Genomic DNA, 17,237 nt, shown 5'->3' with positions numbered 1-17,237 from the left:
TGATAAATATAACCACATCAAACAATGAATTTTTTTTTTTAATTAAAAAATGAAAAATGTTGCCATGGCCTACAAATATTATATGCTTAAAAAACAAGATATGAGTAATTTTAGGAAACACATCTATATTCATGAATATAAATTCAAAAGCTGTACCAATCTAGTGTTTCAAAATTATATTTGCTTTATTTCTTGCAAGTTACAATTCATTATAACCAACATGGATAATATATTCTTAGAGTCATATAGCACACCCACCTTTACCCCACCTTGTCAGAACCTTTAGTTCCCATCTATACTAATTCATTTACCAGCATTTGGACCATAGCCTTCCATGCCTTAGCTATTCAAGTGCCCATCTAGATACTTAAATGTTATGCTTCTTAGGCAGTGAATTCCAAATCCCAACCACCCTCTGGGTGATATTTGTTTTTCTTCTAAACTGTTGCTCCTTACCTTAAACTCATATCCCCTTGTTATAGATATGTCTGCCATTTCTATACCCCTCATAATTTGTACACCCTTTATCAGTCCTGTCAGCCTACTTTGCTATGAGGAAAACAAACCCTTGCTATCCATTCTTGCATAACTGAGTCATTCAATCTTGGTAAATTTCCTCTACATGCTCTCCAGAGTAATCCCATCTTTTTCTATGCTGTTGTGACCAAAACTGCTCGTAATATTCCAGATGTGGCCTCACCAGTGTATTATTAAATTGTACCATAAATTACTTGTTCTTGTTTTCTGTGCCCTGTTTAATCGAGGCGAGTATCCTGTAAGAATATAAGAATGTAAGTTATAAACTCTTTCTTCTTAGGGAAGAAATTCATTTAAGACCTCACTGTCTTCTTCCAAATTCATGTACAGATTACCCTTTGATTTCAATCGGGTCCAGTCTTTCCCTGGCAAGTAGCTGCTCCAATGTTTGAGTCCTGTATAATGATGCTGAAATTGGCATTCCTCGTTACAGAAACTCGTTGAGGACCATCCTAATCCCTTTTTTTAATTATCTTGCATCTTACAGTTATGATCACTACCTTCAAAGTGCTTACTGACACTTCAGTTACTTGTATGGAAGAATCTAGTACCGTCCTCTCCAGTAGGAACATTGAAATAGTGGGACAAGAGGCTGACCTTAATGAACTTTAAAATTTCCACCTCATGTAATCCTTTAACGCTAAGGCAATCCTCAGTAATATTGCAAAAGTTGAAATCCCTTATCATTAAAACCCCGATAGTTATCATAATCTGTAATCCCTCTATTACCATAATCTAAATATAAATTTTTGCTATTCATAACATTTACTGTAAAACGGATGTCTCTTTAATGCCCAAAGGACAAAAGAAGGAGGTGCAGTGAAGCTATGGGATCAGGAAATGAAGCGATGTCGAGCATTCCAGCTGGAGACAGGACAATCTTTGGACTGTGTGCGCTCTGTCTGCAGAGGGAAGGTCAGAAACCTAAAGTTAAAATTCCATTTGTTCAAAGGTTATTGCTGTGATATATTTTGAAGTATTTTAATTCATGCAGAGATATATAAAAATTGAATTGAGAGTGTGTGGGGATGAAATTAATTAAAACAAGGATATTGGATAGAGTGCAAGAAGATTTGTTGATTTATTGTAATTTAATTTGGCATATGCCAAGTCAGTGCTTTCTGTTCAGGAATTATATTTTAGGGTGAATAAAAAATAAATTTAAGGAACAATTAAAATTCTAAGAAAGGGGCTGATTGTCAAAATGAATGGGTTATTTCTTAACTCTATTTGTAATGCAACAAAATATAATAATCTGTATCTAGATATGTCAAAAATGTATAGTGCTGCAACAAATCATTCAGTAATCAATCAAATAGTTGGAATGCTATGATTGAAATTTTTTGAATTGATGAAAATTGTAGACATGGAATTGTAGACACAGTACTGAAACAGTAGCTGCCATTATAGAGGTCAAAATATTAAATGGGATCAATTTCCATCTTGTCTGACAACATTCCAGCCAGTGTCAGCTGAAGTTATATTATAATTGTGACACACTATAATTGTGTCAGTTTTATCAAAATGGAAGTCTTCCTTAATAACATTTGGAATAAATCTCACCTCCATCACTTAGAAGGATGAGGCCAGTGATCACATTGGTACTCCACCACATTGGTTCCACATTACACAACATTCTTATCTGTCATGTTTCTTTGTTGTTCCTCAATTGTCACTGGGTTAACATTTTAGAACTGGCCACCATTTTCACAAATCTTGTAGTATAACAAAGTGATTCCTAACATGCTTTCAAAGGTCAGTAGACGAGATAATTAAATACTGATATATTGGTGATGCTCACACACATCCTGAGAGTGGTGTTCACATCCAATAAAAAGAAGACAAAAGACCATTGACTCCAATTGCCTTGCCTCTTTTTGCAGATCATCTCACTCCATGACAATAAAACCCACCATTTCAACATGCCATATTTATGCATCCAATCAGTGTCAAACAACACAAACTGAGGTTTACATAATAATAATAATGTCTTTATTTATATAGCACATTTTTAGTCAACTTGCATTGACCCCAAAGTGCTTCACATAATTACATCCACACACACAGGCAAAGGTGGGTGAAGTGTCTTGCCCAAGGACACAACGACAGTATGCACTCCAAGCGGGATTCGAACCAGCTACCTTCCGGTTGCCAGCCGAACACTTAGCCCATTGTGCCATCTGTCATCACAGTGCCATCTGTCATCACTGTCATCACATAAAGGATTTTAAGTCAGTGATTACCTTCCCTGTGACTTTTCCTATCCTAGTGCTCGTATGTGGTTCTCCTCCATGGCTGCAATCAAATTGGTAGAAATCTGGTCCTTTGTAGTGAAGGCAGCTGCAGTAAACATGAAGAACTATTTTCAACGGCTCTGAGGCCAGATAGCTTTGGACTCTATCTATCACCTTGAGTGACAGTAGTCTAAGCTAACTAACTTATGCACAAGAGAAAGGGCATTGACAGAGTGGTAATCATAAGATCATGTCCATTGTTGTTCTGAGAGACTACAGGCAATTGTGCTTCATGCAATCTCTTACATTTCCTTTGGCAACACTTCAGCTTTGCTAAGGGATTCCTACAGTGTCACCCTATGACCACTAGAATCCAGAATTAGAATGGCAGTAGTTTGAGCTTTGATCACTCCATGTAAACATTTTCAGTAGAAACTTTAATTTTAGTCTTCAGGTGCATGTTGAAGTATAGATGGCTGCCACTACCACCCTCCACACAAAATCTTGTGTTAAATTGAAATGGGGCTTGCTGATGATTCTTGACATTTCACACAAATTTCACCTTGTAAGTGGCTTCACCAAACGTCACGGGGAATTCCATTACAGATCCTGGTCTCAACAACTCCCTGCTCTACATAGTGTATCAAAATCTGTCCTGTGGTGGCTGACATCAGATTTAGTTACAGGATATCATTATCTTTAATCTTATTTTGCACAACACCCACTCAATCTTTACCATCTGAAATGAGAGGTGAGGAGATAATGTAGTAAAGGTTGAATGTTTAAATTATTTTTGCATTGTAAAACAGAAGCAATTCAAGAGGGGAAGGTGGAATGGTGGTACAGGGTAAGTGGGATGTGAAAATGAGGGTTAGAATGAGCATATTGTCATCTAAAGTTGCAGCCACCACGAGTGACAACTGCCTATGGTCACGATTTTAGGTCACATTGTTTCTGGCAGCAATTATGTTATAGTTTCTCTCATAAGAAAGGTCTGTATACTTTTGATGTGAAGGGTCAGTCTGAAAAAGGATCCTGATCAGAAACATTTGTTTATTTCCCTACACTGATGACCCGCTGAGTTTCTCCAGCAGTTTATTATTTTGTTCAAGTTTCTAGGATCTACAGTTTCTTGTGTGTCACGTGTACAATCAATTATGTATTAGATTTAAATGCTTTTTATAGGTTTATTCTTCAATGTTTTTATTCCTGTCTGTTGTGGACTACATAGTTCTATGAATTATCTTACTCAGAAGATATAGAACTAACTTGATTTGGCCTCAGCAGATAAACCTCACCCTTGCCAAGGGATACCAAGGCCAGTTAAAGGTTATGGAGATATACAGTACAGAAACAGGCCTTCCAGCCCACGTTCATGCTAGTTGTCTTCCAGAGTTAGTCCCATTTGCCTGTGCTTAGCCCATATCACATTAACACTTTTCTATCCATGTACGTATCCAACTGTTAAATGTTGAAATTACACCCACCTCTACCACTTCCTCTAGCAGTTCATGCTACATACCCAACACCTTCTGCATGAAGAAGATTACTATCAGATCCTCTTTAAATCTTATTAATCACACCTTAAATCAATGCCCTTTTTTTTCCTTCGCTCCATAGATGCTGCTGCACCCGCTGAGTTCCTCCAGCAATTTTGTGTACCTTTAAATCAATGCCCTCTAGTTTTAGGCACCTCTACCTGCAGAAAAAAAGATTGTGACTATCCACTTTATTTATTCCCCATATAGTTTTGTATACCTCTAAAAGTTCACCCTTCAGCCTCCAAGTCTTAGCATTCCCAGCCTTCCTCTATAGTTCAGGCCTGGCAAATTTCACGTAAAACTTCTTTGCACCCTTTCCAGCTAATGACAGCCTTCCTATAGCTGGGTGACCAGAACTCCACGATACTCCAAGTGAAGTCTCACCAATGTCTTGTTCAGTTATAACACAATATCCCAACTCTTGGCCGATGAAGGCATGCTTGCCCAACACCAATTTCAGCACCTTGTCCACAAGTGTCAGCACTTTCTGGAGACTGTGTACTTGTTCAAAATTCCAAAATTCCAAAATAATCCTTGTATGTGATGTGTGCAATCTACTACCCCTGGTGCAATTCCAGCTGCCATTCCTTTTGTAAACTTAGATAACCTTCTTCACTGTCACTTCACTACCAGCACCTCCAATTTGCAATCTAGGCATGTTTCAAGGCATCAATATTTTCTTCCCGGAATACCCTAGCTCTCATGATCTTCTCCATGGTAAATACAGATGAAAAACGGATGAAAACTATTTATTTAAATAAATCCAGCCCATTTCCACACTCGTATTCGATCAGTTTGATCCGTAAAGGGCCCTTTTCTCCCTCGGCTGGCTCGTGTATGTATGTTGGAGGGTATTAAAAAATAGAAAGTCTGAAAGAGCATTTTAACACAAGAGGATTTTAGCACACTTACCTAACAAGCTCAATTCATATTATGCTCAATAGGACGTGGGTGATCCCCCTGATGGTCATGGACCAAAAGTAATTGCAGGAAAAGCACATAAGTTTGAGAACCTTTAAGCCTCATACCAGACAGCTTTGTAGGAAAAATATTTATCTCCCAGCAGCTTACCTTTAAGCAGTTTTTAGATACAATGTCAGGCAGCTTCCTTGGAAATCTGATCAACACTTGTTATTGTCTGGTTACAAATGAGTTGAACGTTGATCAAAGGGAAACTTTTGCAATTTATAGATGTTCCTGGTTAATCTTGAACAATGTGATTGGCCAGGATTATGGCCGATGACAACGTGCATTTGTGGGAGTCACCCAGCTGTGCGAACCAAAGCAGTTACTCATTCTGACTATTATTACAGTGCAATCAGAAAGCATTCAGACCCCTTCACTTTTTCCACATTTTGTTACGTTACAGCCTTATATTAAAATGGATTAAACTCCTTTTTTAATCATCAATCTACACACAATACCCCAGAATGAAGAAGTGAAAACAGGTGTTTAGAAATTTTTGCAAAGTAATTAAAAAGAAATAATTGAAATATCATATTTACATAAGTATTCAGATCACCTTGCTATGACTCAAAATTGAGCTTAGGTTCATCGTGTTTCCATTGATTATCCTTGAGATGTTTCTACAACCTGATTGGAGTCCACCAGGGGTAAATTAAATTGATTGGACATGATTTGGAAAGGCACACACCTGTCTATATAAAGTCCCACAGTTGACAGTGCATGTCAGAGCAAAAACCAAGCCATGAAGCCGAAGGAATTGTCCGTAGACCTCCGAGACAGGATTGTGTCGAGAACAGTTTCTGCAGCATTGCAGGTCCCGAAGAGCACAGTGGCCTCCGTCATTCTTAAATGGAAGAACTTTGGAACCACCAGGACTCTTCATAGAGCTGGCCGCCCGGCCATACTGAGCAATCAGGGTAGAACGGCCTTGGTCAGGATGGTGACCACGAACCCGATGGTCACTCTGACAGAGCTCCAGAGTTCCTCTCTGGAGATGAGAGAACTTTCCAGAAGGACAACTATATCTGCAGCACTCCACCAATCAGGCCTTTATGGTAGAGTGGCCAGACGGAAGCAACTCCTCAGTAAAAGGCACATGACAGCCCGCTTGGAGTTTGCCAAAAGGCATGTGAAACAGGATTCTCTGGTCTGATGAAACCAAGATTGAACTCTTTGGCCTGAATGCCAAGTGTCACGTCTGAAGGAAACCAGGCACCGCTCATCACCTGCCAATACTAAACCCACAGTGAAGCATGGTGGTGGCAGCATCATGCTGTGGGGATGCTTTTCAGCGGCAGGAATTGGGAGACTAGTCAGAATCGAGGGAAAGATGAACGGAGAAAAGTACAGAGAGATCCTTGATGAAGTAAAGGCACAGCAGCGCCTTTACTTCCTGAGGAGGCTCAAGAAAGCCCACCTGTCCCCCCAGATCCTGACCAACTTCTACCGCTGTACCATCGAGAGCATCCTGACCACCTGCTTCACGGTATGGTACAGCAGCTGCACTGTTGCGGACAGGAAGGCACTACAACGGGTGGTGAAAACCGCGCAGCACATTATCGGTGCCCCGCTCCCTGCCATGGATGCCCTCCACCGAAAACGGTGTCTGAGATGGGCTGGGAAGATCATTAAAGACCCCTCCCACCCCAACCATGGACTGTTTGCCCTCCTCCCATCAGGGAGACGGTACAGGAGCCTCAGGTCTCGTACCAGTAGGATGAGGAACAGCTTCTACAATTATACCATCACATTGCTGAACTCGGAGTCCCGCCGATAGATTTCTCCGGTCCCTCCGTCCCCATTGTTTAATTATTCTGTATTTTTGATTATTCTGTATCCTCTTTTTTTTTAATTTCTATATGCACTACTACTACGGACTGACGCAAAACTGCATTTCGTTGTACCCATACTTAGTATTTGTGCAATGACATTAAAGTTGAATTGAATTGAATTGAATTGAATTGAAAACCTGCTCCAGAGCGTTCTGGACCTCAGACTGGGGCGGAGGTTCACCTTCCAACAGGACAACGACCTTAAGCACACAGCCAAGACAACGCAGGAGTGGCTTTGTGACAAGTCTGTGAATGTCCTTGAGTGGCCCAGCCAGAGCCCGGACTTGAGCCCAATCGAACATCTCTGGAGGGACCTGAAAATAGCTGTGCATCTACGGTCCCCATCCAACCTGACAGAGTTTGAGAGGATCTGCCGAGAAGAATGGGAGAAATTACCCAAATACAGGTGTGCTAAGTTTGTAGCGTCATACCCAAGAAGACTTGAGGCTGTAATCGCTGCCAAAGGTGCCTCACCAAAGTACTGAGTAAAGGGTCTGAATACTTATTTAAATGTGATATTTCAGTTATTTCTTTTTAATTACTTTGCCACCTGTTTGCTTTTTTTATTATGCTGTATTGTGTGTAGATTGATGATAAAAAACAAAACAATTTAATCAACTTTAGAATAAGGCTGTAAAGTAACAAAATGTGGAAAAGGTCAAGGGGTCTGAATACTTTCTGAATGTATTGTATCTCTAGCAAAACAACTGTGATTGTTGGCCCAGTCAAAAGAGCTATCAGTGACTTACTTTCAGTATTTGCGTGCAGTGACTACTAGAACCTGGATATATTTCTAATAGTATCCTGGAAAGATTCGGAGTTAAAACTGTTGAAACTAGCATAGTTCCCAAACCCAGAAAAGTACAGGAGCTCTTTTTGGAGTCTGCAGATGTCATGTTTAGTGACAAGTTAAAGCAGCACCCATCACTACTCACTGCCCCAACCTTCCACCCACTAGCACCATTCTTCTGTGTTGTCGAGGACAATTTGTACTTGAACACAAACTCTGTTACCCTGATACTGCCTCCTGCAATTTCCTTCTTTAAGTGCCTCGGGAAGGCTGGTCCTGATGGTCATCGTGCTGCCTGTACCATTCCCGCTTTAAGGCAGCCAGATCTTGTTTCAGTATCTCAAAAGCCTCATCACAAAGGCGGTTCAATCATTTACCTTGTAGGCATTAACAATTAATAATAGTCGTCAATGCTTAATATTTTATTTTAGTTTTTACACCTGACTTTTAATAACTCATTAAACACATAAGATCCTTTCGTTAAGATTAATAAAGACTTTTCAGGGTTTTACAGTATGTTAAAATGCACAGGTTAAAATATTACACCCATTCACTGATTAAGATATTGTAAATCATTAAGATGCATCCAATGGAAATTCTTCACTCACTGATGTGCTCTAGTTAAACACAGAAGCTGACACATTGGAAATAACTTGCTGATACATTGACCTTTTGCATGATGTTGACAAATCAACCTTGCTACACTTCACAATGCAGATTTGGAATTACATTATTGCTGTTTCAGCAATTCTCTGAAATTGAGTTCCACCATAGATACAGTTCCACCATAGATCAGAGCTGTGTGGTATTCTAACACACCTGTTCAACCTGAGCTTGCGTCTACAGAGGGTTCCAAGGCTGTGGAAAACATCTTGCCTGGTACCTGTCCCAAAGAAGACCCATCCCACTCTCCACAATGACTACAGACCATTAGCGCTCACTTCACATATAATGAAGACATTTGAGAGACTTGTCCTTTCCTACATCAGGACTAGTGTGTCAAATCAAATGGATCCTTTACAGTTTGCATATCAGCCTAACATCAGTGTCGATGATGCCCTCATTTACATGCTGCAGAGGGTGTACACACATTTGGACACTACTGATGCATCTGTAAGGATTACATTTTTTGACTTCTCAAGCGCCTTCAACACAATTCAGCCCCGACTGCTAGGGGAGAAGATGGAGAAGATGAAAGTGGATCCATCACTGGTACTGTGGTGTTTGGATTACCTTTCCCTCAGACCACAGTACGTGCGCCTACAGAACAGTGTCTCGGGCACCATCTTGAGCAGCACAGGGGCTCCACAAGGAACTGTGCTGGCTCCGTTCCTGTTTACCATCTACACAGCGGATCTCCAATATAACACCAACAGCTGCTTTTTGCAGAAGTTTTCGGATGATACAGCTGTTGTCGGCCTCATTAAAGGGGGCAATGAGGAGGAGTACAGACATAATAAGTAACTTTGTGGAGTGGAGTGCACACAATAACCTCCATCTTAACACCAAAAAAACCAAGGAGATAGTTGTGGACTTCAGGAGGGGGAGGAGGAGGACTCAAGCAACACCAATCACCATTAAGGGCACTGAGGTGGAGGTGGTCGCTAACCACAGGTACCTTGGGGTGCAGCTTGACAGTGAGCTGAACTGGAAGTGTCATATGGAGGCGGTGTACAGGAAGGGACAAAGCCGACTGTATTTTTTAAGGAGGCTGAGGTCATTTAACATCTGCCAACCCCTACTGTGCAGTGTCTACCATTCAGTGGTGGCCAGTGCTCTGTTTTTTGCTGTGGCCTGTTGGGGAGATGGCGCCCGCATAGCGGACAAAAACAGACTGGACAAGCTAATCAGGAAGGCCGGCTCAGTGGTCGGGGCTGAGCAACGAACGGTCCAGCAGGTGGCAGAGGCCAGAACTCTGAACAAACTGGGTTCAATAATGACCAACCCCACTCACCCACTCCATGCCCTGAAGGTGATCAAGAGCAGCATCTTCAGTCAGAGGCTGATTGCACCAATGTGCAAAACTGAGAGACATAGGAAGTCTTGTTTACCAGCTGCTATAAGGTTATATAATGCGCATAAATAACTGCACTTTTTTTTTAATTAATTGTTTTTTAACTTGTATTTTAACTTGTATTTTAACTTGTTAAGTATGGAAGCCATTTGAGGAAATGTGTGGTGTTATGTCTGTCTTGAAGCTGTCGTGGCACTGTAATTTCCTGTAAAGGATTATTAAAGGTATAATCTAATCTAATCTAATGAAGATGAAGGATTGCTGATAAAAGGAGTGTTTATTTACTTTGCTCAACAACTTGTGCAAAGGACACCATCAAGCTAAGAAGAAAGTTCTGTAGTTCAATAATCTAACAGTACCTATGCATCAAAGGAGCCTCTCCATTTGCTCCAGAATTGAAAATAATTTTTGCTTCCTTCTCCTTTTCTCCTCTCCATCCTTCCTCACTGTCTTTCTCTCTTCCATTTTCCATCCCTCCCATCCTTACAACTTTCTTCCATTATACCCACTGTAGGATTTATGAGTAGATTCCCCATAGCAAGTGCTGACGACTCAAAGGATATTTATGCTTTACTGCTGGACGTGGACTATTCACAGATTTAGATCTTATGCATTTGGGAAAATGTACTAAAGTCCTGAACCTGCTTGCATTTGCAGATATAATATTTTCCATAGAATTGCTGGAATCTAGCAGGAAAATTCACCCCATCGTGAGACAGTAGATTATTCATTATCGTCTTACATTTCCTCTCATTGTAGTTTGTTTTGTGCTTAATAACCCTTTTTTTTAATTGCAGGGGAAAATACTGGTGGGAACGAAAGATTGCGAGATAATTGAAGTTGGGGAAAAGAATGCAGCATCAAACAGCTTAATCAATGGGCACATGGAAGGAGAGATTTGGGGCCTTGCCACACACCCTTTGAAAGATCTCTTGATCTCTGCAAGTAATGATGGCACAATAAGAATCTGGGACTTGGCTGATAAAGTAAGCAGGAAATATTATTTTTAATTGATGCATTCCTAAAATTTGGTGCCCTCAACACAAATAGCAGCCCTTTTTATTGCACAAATAATAAAACAATGATTCCCGTTCCTTTGTATAAAATTTGTTGGCTTTTTGTTTCTTTCTGACCGGCTTGAGGATGGTTTAATCTCCCCATTTTTTAAAGTTTCTTAACTGCACAGCTGAGATTGGCAATTTACCATCTTGGAAATTTCAATGTTAATTTAATTAGAGTCAATAGACAATAGACGATAATAGACAAGAAGTGCAGGAGTAGGCCATCGGCCACTTCAGCAACTGCTATTTCGATGTATGATGGTGTTGCATCACTAGATGAGTAAAATCACATACAATTTATGAAATATTAAATTGTGATTCCGATTAAAGTTATTTTACATGTCTCCTAAATTATCTCCATTGTAGAAATTGCTAAACAAAGTAAACCTTGGATATGGCGCAAAGTGTGCTGCTTACAGTCCTGATGGAGAAATGGTAGCGATCGGGATGCAAAATGGAGAATTCATTATACTACTTGTCAATTCTCTGAAAGTGTGGGGCAAGAAGCGGGACCGAAGTGCTGCCATCCAGGATACCAGGTAAAATATATATTGTAGAAATATTCAGATAATGATCTGCACCTCTAAGGTATTTACACTGTTTATCAAAATTGATTATATATCAGAATGAATACAAACTCGTATTTCTATTATATTGAACACTGTCACAATATTTATATCACTTGCAGATCTTGCTGAATTTGGGGACCCAGATATTTGTGCTTGAGGACTATTTCAGGTCACAACAGAAAATCAATCCTGGCACTTCCATGCACATGACATTCTAGTGCACAGAGGCTGCAGGGCATACTAAATGATGTTGTGGCATTTATCACTACTTTGATTTAAAGTGCAACATTTTACTATTTGTCTGGTTTATAAGACAAACCAGAGAGTTTAAAAGGGGCAGTAACTGAAAGTTTAAAGTGCCCAAGTGTGGTTACAGGATGTAGGTAATTGCATTTTTCTTTCCAGCTCCTCCTTATTGGCTAATAAATTTAAATTGGGGTATTAGTGCGCCTCGGTGCATATTTAAAATAATTAAATCCAAACCAATTAATTAAATAGAACAAAAAATGTGGGGCAGACAATGTGTTGTAGCTGCAAACATGCATAAACTTGTGGACTTCAGCGACCATATGTGCAGAACTGTTAGCTGCCCAAGGAACATAGGCACAGAGTTGATGAAATAGAGTCCAAGCGTGAGACACTGCAATAGTTCAGGGAGAGGTACAGTTTCTGGAAACACAAGGAACTTCAGCAAAACACAAAGTGCCGGAGTAACTCAGCAGGTCAGGCAGTGTCTGTGAAGGGAATGGATAGATAATGTTTTAGGTCGGGTCCATTCTTCAGACTGGGGAGGAAGGAAGCCGTAAAACAGAGGTGGGGTGGACAAAGCCTGGCAAGTGATAGGTGAATACAGGTGAGAAATGATAATACAGGTGAGGGAGTTTGATTGGCAGATGGGTGAAATAATAACAGGCAGGCTAGAGATGAAAAGGGAACAAAAGCCAGCGGGGGAGATAGAGGTGGAACAGATGCAGGGTTGGGCGGAAAGAGGAGTAGGATAATGGGTGCGTACCAGGGTGGTAGTAGGGCACAGGAAAAGAGAAGGAGTGGAGGTATTACTTAAAATTGGAGAATTCAATGATCATACTGTTAGCTACCCAAGGAATATGAGGTGCTGTTCTTCCAGTTCACCTGTGACCTTCTTCTGGCAACAGAAGAGGCCAAGGACAAACACTTTGGTAAGGGAATGGGAATGGGAGTTAAAACAATTAGAACCAGGAGATGCAGTAGGCTTTGGCGGTCAGAGCACAAATGTTCGGCAAAATAGTCGCCTTTTCTATGCTTGGTTTCGCAGTGTAAAGGAAGACCGAGGTTTGAAGAGGTGCAAGTGAATCCCTGTCTCATCTGAAAGGGCCACAGTGGTCCCTGGATGGAGATGAGGGAGGAGGTTTGTTGCAGTTGCAGGGGAGGGGGCAGGTTGGGTGGGAAGGATGAGTGAACCAAGGAGTTGAGGAGGAAATGGTCTCTACGGAAAGGGATGGGGATAGGAAGACCTGACTGGTGGTGGATCATGTTGAAAATGGCAGAAATATTAGAGAAAGATGTGTCGTGTTCCAGGAAGCAGTCAACCCTGAGATTAATTGGTATTGCTGTTCCAAACTTGTTTGATTGCAAACAGGTTACTGTTTGGTCTTAGTGAATAACTGAAGTGCATTTTGTAAATGGGACAGCATGCAGCCTCAGTTCCTTGTGTTTAGCTGAATAGCTAATATTATTCCTTTATTTGAGAATGAAAGCAAGGATAAGACAGATAACTGCACGCTGGAAAGCCTTGTACGGTGGTAGGAAAGTATTGTAGAAAATGCACATATTGTAGGATATGTACATTTAGAAAGGCAAGAACTGATCAGAGATGGTCCGCATGGATTTGTGAGGGGGAAATCCTCTCACCAATTTAATTTGACAATTTTGAGGAGATACCTGAGAAGATTGATGAAGACAAGGCAGTAGGTATTGGCTGAAAGGACATTTGACAGTGCCACATGATAATCCAGGTTACAGCACATATTCAAGGTGAGCTGGCTAATTGGATCAAAAACCGGCTTTGTTTCAAGAGGCAGTGTAGTAAAAGAAGAATGCTTTCATGCAAGTCCATGACCTGTGGTGTACTGCAGGGATTCATGCTGGGACTTGTTATTTGTGATGTATATTAACAACTCGGATGTGAATGAAGGAGGTATGATTCATAGGTCTGTGGATGACTCAGAAGTTGATGGTGTTGTGGAATGCAAGGAAGGTTGTCTAAGGTTGAAGCGCGATATAGATCAGATAGAATGTTGGACTGATCAAAGGCAGTCATGATTTAATCCCATCAAGCATGAATTATGCATTTTGGGAAATCATGTAGAGCTTGATGTATACAGTAGACGTAAGGATGCTGAGGAATGTTGATGCTCAGTAGGACCTTGGGGTTCAAGTCCACAGTCCCCTGAAAGCAGCTATACTGGTGAAGAAAAAATATGGTGAGCTTGCCCTAAATTGTGGTGTTCAGTATAAAAGTTGGGACTTTAATTTGTAACTTTACAAAATACTGGTTAGACCGCACTTTGAGTATTGTGCACATTTCTGGTCACCACACAATAGGCAGGTTGTGCTGGAAAGAGTGCAGAGTCCAGGGGTCAGCAACCTTTTTTGCATAGGGGTCAGAACCCATGTTTGTGAGCGGATGGCGGGACTAACGCCATATTTAATAAATGGAGGTAATAATGCATACTAACTAAATTAGTAATTAGTCATAATACATACTAATTTATCATATATCTATTAAAACTGTGTGCGTGTGTGTGCGTGTCATTTTACCTTTGAAAGGTATCTCCTCGAAAACCAGATGCCGAAACGGGGAAATTGTTACATATTTCAGTAGAGAATTTTCTTGAGGTTTTAGAAATCCACTCCTCTGTACATTTGGTACATTATTTTCCTGACTTTTTTATTAAAATTGTTGACCAATCTGACCTTTTTTTTAAATCTGACCGCTGCCCAGCTCCTGACATTACAATAACAGTGACATTTTACATCTTCTGGTAGAAATTTTCCTTATGATTTCAAAAATCCAATCCTCTATAAATTTGGTCAATTATTTCCTGAGATATTTACTAAAATTGATCAGGAATTTGACCCCCCCCCGCCGCTCTGGATTAATGCAGCTGCAGTCAACACACATGCGCAGTTTTCCACGAGGTACGTTGGCCCACTCACCCCCCCGTTCTTCAAAAGGCGCAGAAAGATAGAGAAAGTTCTGCAGCAAAGATCTTACAGATCTTAAAGATCTGCTCTGCTATAGGATCTTTGTTCTGCAGATCGCGAGGTCAGAGGCAAAGATCCTATAGCAAGCTCCGCTATAGGATCTTTGGTCAGAGGAGCCCACACGCTCAAGTTTTCTCCCCCTCCCTCCCCCCCTGCCCTCCCTCCCCTAAACCCCCTCCCACCCTCATCTCCCTCCCCCCCCCCCCCCCCCTCTTCGTCACTCTCTTTTGCTGCCCCACACTCTTTGCCTCTCGAGATAGGGTGGGGATGGGGTAAAAGGAGCCAATGAATAATAGTAATATAATATCAAGGTGGTTAGTTTGTGTGGGGGGTGGTTAGTTTGTGTGGGGGGCTGGTTAGTGTGTGTGTGGGGGGGGTGGTGGTTAGTGTATGTATGTGGGGGGGTGGTGGTTAGTGTGTGGGGGCGGTGGTAAATGTGTGTGTGTGTGGGGGGTGGTTAGTGTGTGTGGGGGGTGGGGTTAGTGTATGTGTGTGTGTGTGGGGGTTAGTGTGTGGGTGTGTGTGGGTGTTGTGTGTGTGTGTGTGGGGGGTGGGTGTGTGTGTGTGTGTGGGGGGGTGGTGTGTGTGTGTGGGGGGTTAGTGTGTGTGGGGGGTGGTGTGGGGTGGGTGGGGTGGTGTGTGGGGGTGTGGTTAGTGTGTGTGCGCGGGGGGGGTGGTTAGTGTGTGTGGGGGTGGTTAGTGTGTGTGGGGGGGTAGTTAGTGTATGTGTGTGTGGGGGGGGGGGGGGTTAGTGTGTGTGGGGATGGTTAGTGTGTGTGGGGGATGGTTAGTGTGTGTGAGGTGGATGGTTAGTGTGTGTGTGTGTGGGGGGGGGGGGTTAGTGTGTGTGTGTGTGTGCGGGGTGGTGGTTAGTGTGAGTGTCATGCCGCAACCTCCCACCCCCACGCAACCGCGCATTGAATGGATGGGACCCTCTCACTCTCTCCCCTCCTCCGCTTCCCACTCTCACCCCCCTTCCCCATCTCCCCCTCCTCTCTCTCCCCCTTCCCCCTGCCCCCTCCCCTTCTGCCCTCCTCCTCTCCCCTCCCACTCTCTGCCCCCCTCCCCACTCCCCTCCTCCATCCCCCTCTTCTTTCCTCCAATCCCTCTCTCCCCTCCTCCAATCCCTCTCTCCCCTCCTCCAACTTGCTCTAGTATACTTATAAAACTCTGATCTGATCGTTAGTTCGTTTGCTTGTGAATCACATCTTCTCGAAAACCTGACGCGCTAATGGTGAAATTTGCACATATTCTGGTAGAGATTTACCTCATGGTCGAAAATCGCCTCATCTGAAAATATGATTAATTATTTCCCGAGTTTTTAATGAAAATTGTTCACCAATTTGACATCATTAAAAAATCAGTTTCCAGATCGCCTGCATGCCCCGGGACTGGCTGCAGTTCCTAGATCCCTCACGTCCCCGGGACTAGCTGCAGTTCCCAGGTCGCCTGCGAGCCCCGGGACTGGCTGTAGCGCCCTGGTCGCCTGTGAGGCCCAGGACTAGCTGCAGTTCCCAAGTCGCCTGCTCAGGGACTGGATGCAGTTCCCAGGTCACCTACGAGCCCCGGGACTAGCTGCAGCGCCCAAGTCGCCTGCGAGCCCCGGGACGGGCTGTAGCGCCCAGGCCACCTCCACTGGTTGTGCCTGTGCCAAAGGACACCGTGGCTGGTTGGCGGGTGGGCCGGCAGAAGGTGCTGAGGTGGCGGCCGGTTCCGCTATCCGGTCCCTAGTGCCGCTTGCAGCCACCCGAGCTAATGAGTGAGTTGCTGGCATGATCCCCGGCCCTCTCCTTCTCAACGCTCCTGCCCTCCCCGCAACTTTACTCCTGGCGGCCCAGCCGTGCTGACCCGGGCCAGATTCCCCACACACTGTGGAAGGAACTCTCTCTCTCTCCCCCCCCCCCCCCCCCCCCACTAGCGGCGCTGTCTTTTTACAGCCGCTGTACTAAGGGATAGCCAAGTCTCTCTTTCTTGGCTAACAATCTAACCTTCAGCCTCCAAGACGCAGGTAAATTTTCGGGCCTTATTTTAGGGTATAAAATAGCGTCTTCATTGCCGTGAAATACGGTAAATAGGCAAGGAATATAGAAGGATATGGATCTGGTGCAAACAAATGAAATTAGTATAGATGGCTAATAAGGTCAGCAAGAACGTTGTGGGCCAAAGGAGCCATATTTGTGCAGTGAAGTTCTATGATCTATAACACTGTTCGAGATGATGTTAGGTGGATCTTGGCATCATCAAAATGGGGTAGATTTTTCAAGACAAGTGTAATAATATCACAAGACTGGAGTGATCGGATGGCTTCAGTTATGAGAAATTTGTCAGATTCACATTCTTAAGAGTGGCTGTTATTTTGAAGTAAAAATACTAATGAACACATTGAATAGGGGATTGAGCTAAAGCCTTTGAAAATTGAGTAATATATTGAAAAAATAAGATATTAC

The 17,237-nt window shown here is 42.5% G+C and overlaps 1 protein-coding gene across 7 annotated transcripts in view; it reads left to right on the top strand.

Annotated features, from left to right (window-relative positions):
* Nucleotides 1-17,237, top strand: part of eml6 (EMAP like 6) — a 192,328-nt gene that overhangs the window by 162,913 nt on the left and 12,178 nt on the right. For all 7 annotated transcript variants that reach the window (XM_033025217.1, XM_033025216.1, XM_033025214.1 and 4 more), the window contains 3 exons: nucleotides 1,338-1,452; nucleotides 10,712-10,900; nucleotides 11,342-11,514. In XM_033025217.1, the coding sequence (XP_032881108.1) occupies nucleotides 1,338-1,452; nucleotides 10,712-10,900; nucleotides 11,342-11,514 (477 nt within the window). The remainder of the gene's footprint in view (nucleotides 1-1,337; nucleotides 1,453-10,711; nucleotides 10,901-11,341; nucleotides 11,515-17,237) is intronic.

Source organism: Amblyraja radiata, chromosome 8, assembly GCF_010909765.2.
Source record: "Amblyraja radiata isolate CabotCenter1 chromosome 8, sAmbRad1.1.pri, whole genome shotgun sequence".
Lineage (NCBI taxonomy): Eukaryota > Metazoa > Chordata > Chondrichthyes > Rajiformes > Rajidae > Amblyraja > Amblyraja radiata.
This window is presented reverse-complemented; position numbering and strand designations above follow the sequence as displayed.